The sequence below is a fragment of the Vidua macroura genome, chromosome 4 (assembly GCF_024509145.1).
Source record: "Vidua macroura isolate BioBank_ID:100142 chromosome 4, ASM2450914v1, whole genome shotgun sequence".
In the NCBI taxonomy this organism is placed as follows: Eukaryota; Metazoa; Chordata; class Aves; order Passeriformes; family Viduidae; genus Vidua; species Vidua macroura.
Window position 1 is genome coordinate 1,185,300 of NC_071574.1, and position 17,058 is coordinate 1,202,357.

The 17,058-nt window shown below is 47.0% G+C and overlaps 1 protein-coding gene and 1 long non-coding RNA gene across 7 annotated transcripts in view; one reads left to right on the top strand and one right to left on the bottom strand.

The window, feature by feature from the left end:
• Positions 1–61: 61 nt before the first annotated feature.
• Positions 62–2,126, top strand: LOC128806612 (uncharacterized). Its single transcript, XR_008436881.1, has 2 exons — positions 62–446; positions 1,762–2,126. It is a non-coding gene; the product is annotated as an uncharacterized LOC128806612 (long non-coding RNA).
• A 12,515-nt stretch (positions 2,127–14,641) lies between these two features.
• The window catches only part of UGT8 (UDP glycosyltransferase 8), a 35,882-nt gene continuing 33,465 nt past the window's right edge, over positions 14,642–17,058 (bottom strand). For all 6 annotated transcript variants that reach the window (XM_053975730.1, XM_053975731.1, XM_053975734.1 and 3 more), the window contains one exon: positions 14,642–16,960. In XM_053975730.1, coding sequence (XP_053831705.1) covers positions 16,597–16,960 — 364 coding nt within the window. In that variant the 3' untranslated portion in view covers positions 14,642–16,596. The remainder of the gene's footprint in view (positions 16,961–17,058) is intronic.

Sequence of the window (17,058 nt, forward strand, 5' to 3'; positions counted from 1 at the left end):
GTGAGCTGGGGTGGGGCCGGGATCGCTTCTGCCCTGCCCTGGAGGGAGGTTTGCCCGAACCTCATCAATCCCAGGAGCCTGGAGCAGCACTGCTGGAACTGACCGAGCCTCTGAGCCACCCTCGGCTCCTGGCTCCTGCAGGCTGAGCAGACCCAGAACCTGCTATGAAATCTGCCCTTTCGTCCTCCAGCAGTTAGCCAGAACCAAAACCAGCATTTACCACACTCCTCCTCTGCCCGCACTGGCCCAGCGAGAACCGCCTCGGGTTCTGTTTGCTCTCTGAGCCAGCAGAAACTGAAGAGGGGCTCTGAAAACAAAGCCACCTTTGTGGCAGCTGTCAGCAGAGTTTTATTATTGTTTCCATCCTGATGGCTGTCGAGATAAAAGGAGGAGCTCTTTCACATCACACAATGGACGCAATTTAATAAGTGACCAACGCAGTGGTGGTGAGCAAAGAGCTGGTACTGTTCCTTCTCCTCCCTTCCCTCTGCCTCAAGCCATTTGTCTCTCATCCCTCACAATTCCCACTGTTAATTCTGGCCTGGCCAGGGAGCAAACAGGAGGTGCTGGGCAGAGCCACGTCGCCCACTGCAGCCACAGTGCGTGGTTTAATGCCTACCTGAACCAGGAGCTCTTCTGGAAAACAAAGATGATTTTCTGGAAAAAAGAACTGAGGTTTGCACACTTGTTTTCCTTCTAATTAGTTATTATATCCCCTCCTTTATATATCTCTGCAATAAGAAACTGCCTCCCCCTGTGAGGAGGATGTCATGACCTGGATTTTTAGCATCATCTGGGAGCCTTCACCCTCAGAAAGGAAACAATAAACCCCATTTTAGCCTCCTTATGGAAGGAAGCCAAGTGCTGACAGTTCAGCTGTGCCTGTGAATTATAGGAGCAATCGGATGGAGACAAGCAGCAGATTTACAGCTGGAACAGCAGCATCCAGGGCTCCCATTCTCCATCCCATCCAAACACCATCTGCCTTTGCCAGAGCCTGGGAGAGCAGGGTGGGATCAGACGTGTTCCTCCGTATCCTGCCACCTCCTCATAAAACATGCCTGAAAAGTAGCTCCCTGAATTTCCCACCGAGTTTCCTCGTTTTAGGGGTTTCACAACCCAGATTTACCTTATCCAAAGGTGCTTTTGTCCCCAAGGCCTCCATTAACAGATCCAGCAGCAAGAAAGCGCTGCCAACATTCACTTGAGCAGTGGGGAAGTTACCAAGGTCCAAACATGACTGAACCATTCCCCAGCAAACCAGGGATTGCACCAAAAAGCTGAACTCCTGAGGAGCTGCAAAGGTACCCGGGACAGCCACCATTCCAAAGAGGGAAGAGCCTCCCACGCCTGCAGGACAGCTGCTAGATGTGCCAATATTGTGAGAGACGGGTCAAGTGTTCCCTGGATAAAACCAGCTACCTTGGCTCCTGGGGAGGTCCCCTCGCACCCCACAGCCGCTGGCTGAGACCAGCCGCGCTTTCAGTGGAAGCTGCTGCCAAGTCACAGTCCTGGAATGGTTTGGGTTGGAAGGCACCTTAAACATCCAGCCCCAAGCCCCTGCCACGGGCAGGGACACCACCCACTACTGCAGGATGCTCCAAGCCCTGTCCAACCTGGGACACTTCCAGAGATCCAGGGGCAGCCACAGCTTCTCCGGGCACCCTGTGCCAGGGCCGGCCCACCCTCACGGGGCAGAAGGAAACGCTGCAGCTCAGGACAGGGTTGGATCTCTGACTGTGCTTCTTTTCCCTCCTGCAGGGCCAGGCACATCCAGGCTTCCCACACGCTGTCCCGTGGCTCTGCCGGCTCCTCGGTGATGCCCTCGTGCCGCAGACGATTCCCATTCGCGGCCATTCGCGGCGGGGCCAACTTTGGAATCATTTTGGGCACTGTAACACTTTGTTCTGTAAATGTTTGCCCGGCACACATCAGCCTGCTCACTCCCAGCACACCGGGAGAGCAATCTGCATGGGAATGAAAGGGAAATGGAGACAGGCTCTGCTGTACAGATGCTCACAGAATTGCCAGAGCTTTGGATCCAGACACTCGGAAGACATCGCATCGTTCCCCTGATTTATCTCGTGTTGTTCCAGCCAGAGAAAATAAAACCTTAAATAATCCCATCATTTTTGATGTCCGGCCTTTTATGAATTCCAAGGGACATTTGTGGGAACGCTTCCCACTCAGCTTCTAATTTGATGGAGGTTATTTGAAACATGCTGAATATTTTTTTTCTCCCTTTACAGATAAAACAGCCCCTCCAGAAGGATTTGGAAATAAATAGCAAGTGAGGGAGATGAACGGGAACCCTTCACTCACAAGGTAAAGACAGGATTTTTTGCACACTATCCTTTTTTTTTCCCTATGGAATGCAGGTCTAAGTGCATGAGGAATACTCCTTGTTTGAATCCCTCTGCTCATTGAAGTCTCAGAGTCAAAAGCTGGCAGATTTAACCTGCCAGGAACCTCATGGAACCTCACAGGGAGAATCTAAATACTGCATATATCCATGGGATTGGTAATTAAGCTGCTTCAGACAATGCACCAACGAGGTTACTCATCCTTTCCACCAAAGCTCAACAATTTGGTCAAAATGTCTGTTTTCAGGCACATTTTCTGTAGCACAGCCCTCAGCATACTCAGTAGGACACTTCCTTGGGATTGAATTCAAATGTAAAGATTGATTCTGGTTTAATCTTCAGGGCACACAGGAAAAGGGAAAAACCAGTAACCTATGTTAAGCCCTCATTATCCCTAGATTTGACTAAGTTATTAACATATTTAGAGAGCAATGGAGAAACATTTTAACAGAATTTTTTCCATCTGCTCTACTGGGAAGCAACAGCAATTAATTTTGAAAATATTTATAAATTTTGCTTTCCAATTACTCTGAGTTTTGGAATTATTTGTAAGCTATTAATTTCTGTAAATATTTATTCTTAAAGATGGTGATTTGGCTATCCATTAGGAAAAAGTAATTACTTTTCCTCATTTGTGCAGCCACTTTTAAAAAGAAAATCTCTTCAGAGAGGGAATCCCAGGATGGTTTGTGTTGGAAGGTACCTTCAAGACCATCCACTTTCCAGCCCCTGCCATGGGCAGGGACACCTTCCACTATCCCAGATTGCTCCGAGCTCCATTCAGCCTGGCCTTGGACACTTCCAGGGATGGGGCATAGAGGGAATAACAGAGGCAGCTGCTTCCCAGTTTTTGCCCTGGGTCTCACCCCTGGGGCTGGTCAAGCCCTGTCCTGTTTGCTGAGCTCAGGACCCCCAATTCACAGGTTCACCACACTGCTCCCAGTGCCCTCAGAGACAGGGAAGGAGGGAAAAGCCTAACTCAGAACTATTTGTCCTGTTCTGGTACCTCCAGAAAAGACATACAGAATTCTGACAGTGATCTGATGGAGAGTACCCTTGCTGAGTTCAGATGGAAGAGCCCTGATTAACCAGGATAACACACTGGGAAGCAGAGGGGTTTCTGTTTACCCTAAGTCAACACCACGGCTTCACCCCAGGGTATGCAGCCCTGTGGGTGCTGAGCGTTCCTGAATCCGCTCTGGGCACTGCTGGAAGTATGCAGCAGGCTTTTGCCACGGGCACTGATGCTTGCCATCAGGGCAGTCCTGCTCCCATCCCATTTATTCCAGAGGGATGCTCAGCCAGGGTTCCACGGCCCCCCGAGAAGCAAACGGGCTCTGAAGGGAGAGCAGCGGGAAGCATCCTGCAGCCCGGGCCGCTGGCTCTCTGCAGCTCCCGTTCCAGGCACGCTCAGCCCCTGGCAGTAAGGCAGACTGTCATCTTCCTGTCACTGCTCTCTCTGTCAGCTGCCCCCGGGGAATGGGAATCAGATGGAAAGCGCAGCTCTCACCAGCCGGCACCGCCCTCCTCCTGCCTGACGGCAAATCCCCAGCTCTTCCACGCCGCTTGATTATCCCTAGCAGAGGCGTCTCTGTCGTGCAGGCAGCGATCCGGGGAGCAGGAGGGATGTGGTGACACTCCAGAGGATGGTGGCAGGCTGGAGAACGAGCTGTGGGTCAGTGCACGGGGCACGTTTGTCCTCGCTTGTACACAAGCTTTGACTTGGGTTTTGGCCACTTAATTTCTCTGCAAATAAAGGCACCGACTGAGGGCGCTCTCCAGGTGTCAATCCCGACTGTCCAACAGCTACTCCACAGCAACAATCCCAGCAGTGACCAGTGCTTTGGGCTTCAAGGCCAGGCTGGATGAGGCTTGAAGCAACCTGGTCTAGTGGAAAGTGTCCTTGACGATGGCAGGGGTTGGAACAAGATGAGCTTTAAAACCCCTTCTAACCCAGACCATTCCAGGATTTTAGGATCTTACCTAAAGAAAAGCTTTAGACGCTGTTCCAGCAAGAACTGCAAATATGAGTTCAGGGATGTAAATATTCCCCACAAAGGCACACACCTCCTGATGTTTTCACCCATCCTCCCCAAAACCATCAGGTACTTTGCCCCAAACTGTGAGGTCACCAGACCCCCCTTGGAGCACATGGAGTAGCTGTGGAACGTGCTAAAGCAGCAGGAAAATAGCCGCAATATCTGAAATTCTGGCCATCTTGGGAGACCTGCCAAAGCACTCTGGCTTGGAGCTCCTGCCTCATCCATCGTGGAGCCTTGTCTACAAGGCAGCACCTGTGGCAGAGAAAAATCCCTGTTGGTGTTTTCCTTCCCAGAGCGCCATCCATCCTGAGCAAATGAACCTTGTTCCTACAATCCATCCACTCCGGCTCCAGGGCGTGGCAGAACACTTTGTAAATGGGGACGTGACCAAAGCCATCTCCCACAGCCAAACTCCCCCGTTCCCTCAGCCACCAACACCCCCAGGCTCCCCTTCCTGGAGCAGCACGAGATCGGTGTTTGGATTTATTCATGTGCCACCTGCCCTTCCGGGTACACCTTGTGCGGGAGGAAGGGAGATTGGAATGACTGCTGTAATTGAGGAGCACGGTCCGTTCTACTTCTTTGCTATAAGTCATTTCTCCCCAAGCTTCTGACTGGTAAAATGATTTAAGACATCAGGATTTCAGTCAAGCAGGGTAAGAAAGGCTTTTTTTCCCCAGCCCAGAGCAATGGCCAGCACAGCCCCTCTGCATCGCTGTTTATTACACCTCATTTACTCTGATCTACAGCTAACACTGAACCCAAGTTCAAAATCTGTGAAAGTCACATTTCCCTACACAGGCAGGGCAAATTCAGCTTGGCAGAAGCACGTCCTTCATCCCTATCCAGCATCATTCCATCAGGGGTATCCTTGCCTCCCTTCCCTTAAAACTTTGGGTCTTATACTATCTCTTCTCCAGCCTACACACCAAAAGACTTGGAGCAGGGTATTTCATGTATTTATCCTTCCTGAAGATGAAAAGTGGCACCATTCCCTGTGCCACTTGGGTAACACCTGGGTTTCTCCAAGGCTCTTCTCCAGCCACACCAGCTCCCGCACTCTTCAGCCTCCTCCCTGTAACTTTTCCAAGATATTTGTCTGTGCCACAGGGGATTTCTTACCTCTTCATGCACCTTCATAAGCTGGATGTGTCTGCAGCAGTGGAACTCCAGGATACACGAGGCAGAATGACAAGGCTGCTTAATTTCACAGTCCAGTTCCCCGACATGGAAGACAGCCCCATCTCCTTCGTGCATCCTCCAGCCTCGCAGGCCTACGGTGCTCAGCAATTTGTATTCATCAACCACCTGACACACATTTTTTATGGATTACACTTCCAGCCTGGAGCCTATTAAAACATCAACAGACAATGCAGAAGTTATTAAAAGCCCCAAACCCCGCCTCTGTCACTGCAGGCAACCAACATCCTCTAGCAGTGGTTTAATACACACGCGGAGTACCCGCACCCGAAACACTTGGGATTCGCTTCAGAAGGGTGAGGATTTGGGGAATACCTCCACTGGAAGCAGCTGCAGCAGGAGAATCTGGTCCCCTGTGTTTCCTTACATTTTCTATCCTCTCCCAGATGCCACCACAGACCTGCAGCTTTGCAGCTCCTGCCGTTGCAGGGCAGTTTTTCCAACAAGCTAAATGCTGCTGTGAGTGGAAGCCAGCTGCTGGAGCTTCAGGCTACCCCCAGGATATGTTTTCATCTCCTTTGCAATAATTGTTCATATATATACATATATATAAACAGTCAAATAGCACAGGTAAATACAGGCAAATATCCCACTGTATTAAGGAAGCCTGAAGGAAAAAGCATTGCTGGAACAAAGCCACATATTTACAAACACAATGAGGAGGAAATGGGTCCTGGGGGAATCACGGGAATCACCCCACAGTACACTGCACTGATATGGCACCATGGATTGTACATGGCTTACATGGAAATAGAAGTAGGAATTCAGCTCCTTCACTTCTCTGAGGGGCTGATTCATCTCTGCTGATGAAAAAAGACCTGAGGTGCTCAAACTATAAAACCTGGAGTGCCTTTCCCCAGATTTGTGGATTGAAATGCATCTGAGATCTCAGAAGAATCATTCCCACGAGCAGCAAGGTCAAGCCAAGCAGAATTCCTTGTCAACCTTTCAAGCACTAACTTACTTTTTAATTTCTTTTTTAAGCTACTGCAGAATCCATTTGGGTTGAAGATGGATGTCAGAGCAAAGCCATTAAACAATGCCAAGGATGCTCCGAACAACCTCCAAAGTCTCCTTGAGGAGGTCAGGGTGGTAATTCATCAGGAGCAACATTATTTGTGATAACCCCTGATTTCCACTCTGTGACTCATTCCCACCTTTCCTGAGTTAGAGATGCACTGAGCAAAGGAATACACTGCAATCTTACACTAGTAACTATTCTTCTGTACTTAGTAACTGATTATGAAATTTACTCCATACAATCTATACGAATCTTGAAATGGAAAATGTGTGGAGAAAATGTGCTCATTTCCCACCCAGGATGGTGAGAATTCCCTCTGTTAAAAAAAATCAGGGGTTTAAAAACATTGCCAATTCTCAAATTCATCCTTGAGAGGGAGGATGCAGCAGAATCAAGGTGTAAGACATGACCTTGCAGACCCTTAAAATTATCCCTGCCTAAGGTCACCCTTCTTTGGCAAGGCTGAGATGAGACAACCCGGTGCCTTGGGGTTATGCGTGCATGCATGGATGTTATTCCCACATCCAAAATAAATCCCTGCCTGCCCATTCTGGCTATAATTTTATCTCACATTTCCTTGCCATCACTGACTCCTTTGACAGCTGCACTTACATCCAGATTTTCTTTCCCTCAGATTTAAACCTGTGGAGCAGCAGCCGATTAGGGAAACAAGGCCCGTCCTCGGCACAGTGCAGGAGCTGCAATTTCATCCCAGGATGGGGCTGCTCCACTTGAATCCTGCCTTTGTGCTGGGGGCACCAAGGGGAGCCTCTCCCCAATCCCTGAATCACCCCCTTGTATTCACTCACAGACTGCACTCGGCACTACCCAGCCCCTTGCAAATCCTCATGTCTCTCCAAAGGCACTGGGAAGGAGAGCCAGGGCAGGGCTGGAGCAGGATCTTCCCAGAGCTGCAGGCAGTGTGACTGAGTCCACCAACTTCCACTTGGGCACTGGTGGCACCCTTCAAGCCTGCAATTAGTATTTGTCAGGGAGATTCTCTGTAAAATAGAGTGATTTCCCATTCTCCTAAGCAAAAATAAACATTACCCTTCTCTTTCCCCAGCCTTCAATCCCAGCATATTCATGGCCATGACTTTTGCTCCCGATGCCTGGTTCTGTCCTCAGAGCATTGCACAACCCAAGAGATGTAAATTTGGGAAATTAGTGGGAAAACAAATCTCCTAAACCACAGGGATCCTTTGGGACAAGGCTAACACGTGGAAGAGTCCACTTGACTTATTACAGAGATCAAGGCACAGAGATAAGGAAAAGGATACTGCAGAAGGGCTCAAATCCCAACAGCATTATCTAACAAAAACTTATAATAAAAACCACACAACATCCAATAAAAGCCCTTCCCAGTGAGGCAGCTGCGGCTCTCTCGGAGATGACAAAAATGCCGCTGTGCTTCCCTTCTTTTGTTGTTTTATTTTTTGGGGGGATATTTGTTTGTTGATGAGGGTTTTGTGAAGGTCGCACAGCCCCAAGAGGCAGCAGAAAACCACTTTTCCCAAGAAGCAGGATGCACCTTCCCGGCTTGCCGGGATCGTGACGCCAGGTGGCAGCACAGCCCCACCTATGGACGGCGCCGGGAAGAAGCGGGGGGGATTGGAAAACGGGAGGGGAAAAAGATGAGAAGGGAAAAAAGCAGTGGATGTCGAACAGGCAGTCTGCAGGGAAAGCAGCTCTGCTGAGGGAATACCTCCAATGGGATGCTCCAGCTTCCAGCCCTAGGAAAAAGCAGCCCAAGATGCCAGAGGGCTGGCACAGAGGACAGGGATACATGGACACAGATGTAGGATGCTGACACATGCACAGGGATGCAGACATTTGCTATTCCTCCTCAACCCCTCAAAAAACAAACACAATCTTATTTTTAACCAGAAGCACACAATATTGTAAATTTCAAATAATGCCACGAACTGGGATTTGGGAGCTCAAGTTAAAACATCAGCCAGGATGAGTAGCAGATTTTTGTTTGGTTTAGGCCTTTTAAAAGCAAAATAGCACACTTGCTGAGGAAAGCCATCTTTTGAAAGAGATAGTGAGAAGCCAAGGTGATGCTGGAAAACACAGACATATTTCCCAGCCCAGAAATGCCCAGAAGTGAAGTGGAAAGGGTTTTCCAGTTCACACATGAGCCACGAGGGGCTGGCTGCAAGTTGATCAAGCTCCAGGGTGAAACTAAGAAGCACTTTCTTCTGTGATACAATCAGAAAGCCACCAGCCTAAATCACAGAATGAATCATGGAATTACTGAATGGTTTGGGTGGGAAGAGACCACAAAGCCCATCTGAATCCAACCCTGACACAGACAGGGACACTTTCCACTACATCAAGCTGCCCCAAGCTCCACCCAGCCTGGCCTTGGACACCTCCAACTTTCCCTTTACCTTTCTGGTTTTGCCTCACAGAAGAGTTACTTGGCTAAACTCCCTTCCCAGGCTCTTTTCCCTGCTCCTTGCCGTGTAACCTCAGCTCCTCTCAGCCTTTGTCTGTCGGAGGGACTGAACGAGCTGGGAATTGGCTTTTCCTTCCTGAAATCTGGTGCCAACAAACCCAGGGGTTCAGGGATGCTGAGAGCAAAGAGCAGCACTCCAACGAATGAGTGCTGGAGCAGCCTGTGCGGAGAAGGGCTGGGGAGACTCCTTCCCCAGAGATATTCAAAACCATCTGGACATGTTGCCCTGGGGAGGGCAATTCCTGTCAAGCAGGGGTTTTTCTGGGAGGTGGTTGTGTCTTCATATTTCTCACAGAGTGAGGCAAAGCATTAGGAGAAAAATGCAAATAAAGGCAGTGAGGAGAGTGAAGGGGCAGCAAGGCTTCAGCAGTTATGGGAATATTGGTGTTCAGCTCAACTGAACTTCCCCAAAAATGTCAATAAGAACTGTTCTGGCTCGCATGACTGGTCCCTTGCCATGGATAACAATCTCTCACACCACATCTGACATACCTTTCCACGGCCCTGCACTGGGCAGGGACTGCTCAGGGCTCTCACCCAGCTCCAGCCCTGAGAATCAATTGTTCTCTGCCGGGAAGTTTCTGAACTGTGCGCACTCGGGAGGCTGAAGGAACTCTCCCATGGCACCCAGACTGTCCCTGGACACTGAAGGGGGGGGCTACAACCTGGCCTCCATTTTACACAGATCATGGTGGCCCAGGTAATTCAGCCTCAAATACAGTTCAAACTGAGTTTGTGGGCTAAAGGCTTGAGAAATCAGCCTTTAAAGAGTGACCAGAATTATACATTGCTTAAATCCCTCCAGACTGAACACTGATATTTTTAACTTGGCCTGAACAGCTGCCCTCTGGTTGCCACCCACACAGCTCCTTTATTCCCCACTCCCATAACTGGGATGTAGACCATGTTCCCAGTCGTGGTGTGAGAAAAGGGATCTCTCATCCCAGCATCCCCACCTTGAGGGCTCCTGCTTGGCCCAGGGCACCTGCCTTCTCCTGCATCCCAGCCAGGAGCACAGAGGGCAGGACATGAGGAGCCCCTACACAGGACACCACCCAAGATCGACCAGCAGGTGAATAGTCCTTCCTGTCCTGGAGCAGAATGGGGAAAACTCAGAGCACTGAAGACAACCATTAAATAGCCTGGCCAGAGGAAAGGCCACAGTGGAAGCATGAGGCAGAACAGACACCCAGCACCACGGGGGGACAGCCCCAACAAGATCTCCTGAGGCATTCCACAAACAAAGTCCTCATGCCATAGGATGGATAAAGGATGGATAAAGGAGAAGGTCACACTCCTGCCCTTCCTCCCTCACCCATCACAAACTCCCTCTGTGTTTTCTCTCTGCCAACACACCGAGGTGTGCCCTCACCAGGGAAGCCACCCAGGTGGACATGTGGTGACTCCTATGACACAAGGAAGAGTGTCCAGCTTTCCCAACCTTTCCTCCCACACCCAGGAACAGCAGGACTGCCCAGAAACCGTCCATAACAACACATCTGGTGAAATGGTTAAATGGTTTGGGCCTGTGGGACATTTCCTGAAGATGAAGAAATGATCTAAGAAAGTAGTAGCAAGAAAGCTGGTCACAGATCTGGGAATGATGACCTGCCCTAAAGTCGCTCTTACGTTATTTGATCAGTGACGGCAATTTGTTATTTCTAAAAAGTTGTTTTACCTATGATGTCACTTTAACCCCCTTAACTAAAAGTTTTTTCTACACCACCCTCTCTTAATTTGATACAGCAATCCCATCAGGCTCCCATGGATAGACTGCAATGTTTCCTGTTGTTACCTTGAGATGCTCTTCTCTTCACATCCACTAAATGCACACTTAAAACACAAAAAACAAAGAAACATAAAATTAAAGAAGCTGATGAATCTTTCAGGAATCCCAAGTGTCACGCACAGGTGTGGATTTGTTTGCCTTTTTCAAGTCACACAGTCCTGCCCCTCATTATATGTCATTTGGTTTCTTCACTGCTCCGTCTGCTGTCATGAGGCTGCTCTGAAAGAGACAAACAAACAGGGTTTATTCCCATGGGGTTATTTTTAACCTGGATCTTCTCACCGGGTTCGTTTGTGGTGCAGCTCCACACAAAGGAGATGTGTGTGCAAAAACGAGGAGCCACTTGCAGTCCACAGCAGGAGGGGTGGCCAGTGGGAACACGTCCCTAAAAAGGAATGGATGAAACTCTTGTACCTGAGTAACAAGAGCAATGGGATCCGGGGAATAAACCTGTACGCAACAATCAATCACACTCCACCAAGTTCTTATCATTTCATCTAAAAAACCAATCCCTAGCATTTCTTTTCCAGTAAAAGTAATGCAGATTTTAATTCATGTGTCTCCTTGTCACGCTTTTCTCAGCGCCACCAGAAGACCCAGCACTGCACCTTTTCCCAGACCAGAGACTGCAGAGCCAAAAACAACAAAAAGAAAAAGCTAAATAAACATTTCTTTCATCAAGAAGCTCATGGGTGAGGCCTGAAGCATTGAAAGGTCTTATCTGCAGTGAAATCCAATGTCCAAACTTAAATCTTGGCTTGGAAACGTTCCCTGGGGCGAGGCTGCCTCCACCCAAAAGCCAACAAAGCCCAGGGAGGACATACAGGATACACAGGAGCTTTCCAGACCAGCAGAACTGGGATGGAGCTACTGCAACAGCCTCTGGCAGAGTTATGGTGTCCCCAGGTGAGTTATCCTGGAAAGCAGGAGGGCAGGAAATGCCAAGGGGGCTTTGGGAAATGCCAAGGGGGCTTTGGGAAAGTGGCAAGTCAACACCTGGCAGCTCAGAAACTAACACACAGTAAAAATGCTGCTGAGAAAGGCTGATGTACCAAAAAGGGAAGATGTAGAAACATTCAGAAAAATATGTAGGAAAGCATAAAAAAGCAGGGCATAAAAAAAGAGGAGAACCTCTTACAAATACAGGCAAATGTGTTAATTCCTTACAGAACTCTATTTTCTCGACATGCATATTTGCTGTCTCTACTAAGTTTCCCTCAGTGGGCATCTCCTGGAGCTGAAAACTCTTATCCTTGCTGTAAATCTCACAGGAGCAGAAAATGGGAATTTATTCAAGGCCTCTATCTGAGATTATCACGTATCTGCTGTTTCATTTCAAGAAGCAAAGAGCTGTTTGTGTTTAGAATGAGAACAATTTCTCCCCATCAGGCTGTCACAGGAGCTCAGTGCATCTTTTTGCAGTGAGCTTGGACAATTATCAGGTGAGCTTTGAGGAGCACAAATAACACAGAGACATTGCAGAGGGTGCTGAACATCTCTCTGCCCACTGCAGCTCATCTCCAACCAGCCCCTTGAGTCCAAGCATCCCCCTGACCTTTGCCCCTTCTAGTTTTGAACAACTGCTCTAATTCTGCATTTTCTCGTAGCACCAGCACAGACAAACACACAAAATGCTGCTTGTATCTCTCCCAAGTTAATTATTACACTGCACAGCCCAGCCGGTGCAACACCGTGTCAGGAGGAGAGGGACAAGGAATTCTTCCTGACATGGAAAGGATCACCTCATGGTCACCTACAGCCCTCTGGGATTTCCCAACCCCGGCTTCACCCACGTGTTTTCCAAAATCCAAGATTCTCTATAAAAGAGAACACTGTCCATATTTATGCCTGTGTGTACTCAGCTACACTCTTTAAAAGTAACTGCCCCATTTTATGAGATCTGGAAAGGATTTTTTCCCTAACAAATTAAACTCGTATATACCAAATTAAAATTTTGACTGTTAGCTTGTTCTAAGCAATCCTTAAGTACGTAGGAATGTAGTAAAACAATGATAGTAATATAAAGCTCTGGTAAAATCTGATTCCCTGCACAACAAAATCACGAGGGAAACAAGATGAACAGATGCACGTAAAGTAACTCTGTGTCCATTGCTATCAGTACAGAAATGTTCAAATTGAGATTATTTCAGTCTCTTAATCCGGAATAAAAGTGTCTGTAGGTGTTCCCCGCATTAAGAGTATTTGGCTGACAAAAATCTTGGTAGTCACCTGCAAAAGTCAGTCTAGATTGTTTCTTCCCTTAGTAACTATTCCCCACCAGTTCTTACTCCCAGAGACACCGTTATTTCATTAGAATATAGTTATACTGACTTTTAACAATTAATGCTCCATGCAGTGCAATTCTGCTAAGTCAGTGCTTCTGTTTTCCACAGACCAGCATTCCTAAACCTATGGAAGGCTGGTGTTAGTGCCTCAAAAACCCACCTGACACACTTGAATCCTTCAATCTTAGCCCACGCTGTTCTTTTAAGGAGCAAATCCTGAATTGGCTCAGCAAAAACCCAAGGCAGGTTTGGAATTCCTGATCTGTTTATTTCCTCAACTACTGCTTAATAGCTAAGTAATGTAAGCCTTGTGTACCTAAACAATTGGATGATTCTGTCCCCTACTCCAATAGTAAATTCCAGAATAGGAATTTCCAAGACTTCCCTAAATACTGTTCAACCTTCCATCCCCTCAATGCATGAGGAACTGAGTCTTTTCTATCCAACTTTCGTTTCATTACAGGGTAACCAGGACTGCCCAACAGTGTGTGCTTCTTCATTTCACAGTGAAATGAGATTCAGCATTTGCTGGCTTCTCTTTGAGAAAAAACACACACACCCGTAAATAAATCAGGTTTATAACTTCCAGAAGGTGTGATTTTCATTAGGCTAAGTAAGGCCCAACTGTGGTATTTTCCAATCAGTGGCAGAGCACTGTCTTGGAAGATGAATTCAGTTTCTTTTAAGTGTTTTGTCTGTTCAATGCCTAATAACTAATATTGATCAGAGGCGTGACTAAAGCCTCAGTCCTGATACCGTGATGCAGTCTGGAGACACACAAGTATTTTTAAACCCTTTCTTTAACATTCCTTCAGCCATCTGGCTGATTTCAACACTGGCTGGGCACCAACAGCAATCACTGCTCGATTCTGTGTCTGAAACACAGGAACAATTGGCTTGCTGTGGCAAAGAGGGGATTGAAATAACCACAGTAACAGCTCGTGCTTGAACTTAGAAGGAAGCTGAAATACAACAGGTATTTCTAGACATGAGGTGGATCCACCTCATCAGGTATTTGGCAATAGCATGAATGCAGCAACTGCCTCTTCTTGCAAAAGAATTGCAGCATGTTTGTACCTACAGAGACTACTCAAGAAATCAATCCATCATCTCAACTAACATCACTGTGAAAAACCTTTCAGCCCTGCTTTTCAAGTGAAGAGTTTACCACATACAGGGAAACAACAAAACAGAAACCACTGTGCCAGGTATGTCCACCAATCTCAAAAAATCTGAATTGCTTTTAAGAAACGTAATTAACCATTTTCTCTTTCAATTCAAAGCTCCAACAGGAAATGGACCTACAAAAAACAGCAATATTTTTGATTTCAAATACATATCACGCAGCACAGTAAACACTGAGAAGAAAAGTTGTATGTACCCCAGTAAGCATCCACATTTAAGTACACACATACGGTGGGTACTTGGAGACAACCAGCATTCAGCTGAACAAAAAAGTATACTTCCAACAACAGAATTTCTCTATTAAATCCATGTTTATTGCTTAAGTTTTATCACAGTGGAGATTAAATTATGCTTAATCATCCGGTCAGTGCTTTTGTACCTTCTTTAACGCCAAAAAACCCCCACATTTTAAACCAAGTCATTCATACACTCGAAGTCTTCTCACCATCCCACCATTCATCGCCTCTGTGTGCTCCTGTAGTTGCCACGGGCTGCGAGATTGTAAAAAGGTATAGCTAAGAGGCTTACATTTATAATACCATTTTTTTGTTCAAGTATTCAGAGAGCAGCACGAGTAGCTGCCCTGCGTATTAGAAACATATCTGCACTGTTATTTATTGCTGTAGGACCGAGGCTCCTGATGGAATGGTGATGAAATTTTGCATCACTGTGTATGAAGATGAGCTCAGCATCCCGTCATCATCCCAACTCCTCCCATGTTAGTGAGCGACACAGGGCAAAACGGGCTTCCCTCCTTTCTCTTTCAGCCACGGGACCTCGAACTACAAATAAATAAAGCATACACTCACAACGTGTGTAGTGCAAATTCCAAGTAAACAGAATGACACGGAAATAAAACTCATAGTTGCCAACTTTGGTTCAGCGGGGCAGCAACGATTCCACGCCCGGCATTCCCGCCCTGGGAGCACGCGCCACCGCCAGCGTCCCGTGTCGGCGACAATGATTGAAGGAGGCTGCTGGAGGCAGGGGGACACGGGGCCACCTCCACACGCCGGGTGGCCAGGCCTCGCCCCACACATGCCACCAGCCCCGGGCAGGACAGCTGGACACCGCCCGCGGCGCAGAATTCCTATTGGCAACTACGTGGAACATGGATTGCGTGGCCCAGACTAATAGAAGGTAATATTTCTGTTTCTCCAGATACAACCATTGAAAGAGAACATCTACAACATTGCGATTCAGAAAGAACTTAATGAGAATTAACAGGAAAGACATTCAACTCTGGGGGAGCGCTGTGTGGGGGTCGTTCCCTTTAAACAAACCCCAAGGAGTGGTTCGAGTCTGCACAGCTCTGGGCCACCACAAAACCTTCTGCACTAAGCACAGAGCTAGATTTTTATAAGTTTTTTTTTTTTTTTTTTTTCTTTTTGTTGCTGTTGTTTCACTTATTTTTCTTAATTATGCAAATCTACTTCCCACACAGCCGTATTTGGAACTGAAATAAGACTCCCTAATATTTTTGTGGCATAAATTCTGTATGCAGAGAAAGGCGACAAAAATTTGTCTCAGTTAAAGTTAGGACACACTGTAGACTTACTCAGGACCCTTTTCTCCAAAGTACTGGTAGCGAGCAGAAGAGTCATGCAGCTTTATCAGTAAAACAAGTACATATTTTTGCCATTTTTCTTCAGTGCTCATTAAGATTATTCCTTTTTTTTTTTTAAACGTTTGTTTTCTCAGTCCACAACTTGCTTTTCTCACATAAAGACTGGGGGAAATAATTTTTGTTTTAAACAGCATTCTTACACAACAGGTTGAACCTTCCACAAAGGAAACACAGAGCTATCGCTAGAGAGTTCTCTCAGCTAAAAGGATGGAGATATTAAAATAATAAAAAAAATAAAGGGAGAACACCTCTGCAACTAAAAAGAAACCTCTCCTCATTTGGGACACACACACTGAGCTTTTAAAAGCTGAAAATTCATAAATACGGTCATTGTATAGAACTTTAGAGATTTAAGGCTTCTAAAAACTTCAGTGCCAAAATAACCTCTCTGCATATCAGTATTAAGAATAAAATATTTTCCATTTTAGGTTGTGCTTGCCTTTTTTTTTTTTTTTTTAAAGACTTCTCTTAGTTCCATAGAATTTTGTCACATAATATTACATACTGAAGGGGAGTGTTAGAACTGCTTATTGAGGTTTTAAGTAGTTGTTAGACTAAGTTACAGCGATAAAATTCGATTACTGATCTGATTCATTACTACTTTACATGGGGCTGTTGGCTCATTTCACCTTTTTTTCATGCTTAATGTGGCCGTTTCTTCTATACTTGCCATTGGGGATCCCGTTCTGGTAGTGTCCATTAACAGCGCTATGTTTGTCATTGGACCAGAGATGCTTGCTCTGCTTGCAGATTAATTTTGCCATCCTGGCCAGAACATAGTAAAGTAAGGCAGCACCCACTAGTAGGACCAAGGCAATATCCAGTAAGAAATACTGAAACAGGGAGATGCTGTAAACAGCAGCACGTAGATGCTGGGCTCCGTTGTGGCGCAGGATGTAATTGATCCAGTACACAGTCCGGTTCACGGGGTGTCCAGGCTGGTCCTTGTGGATCTCCGACAGCCTCCGCGCCCGCTGCCGGTAGCTGGGAGGAGGAAAGCAAACAAGGAAGAAAGGAGAAGCTGTCATCTCGTGTCACTGTGCAACTGAATCACCAGAGACACGCACAACAGTGGGAAACCT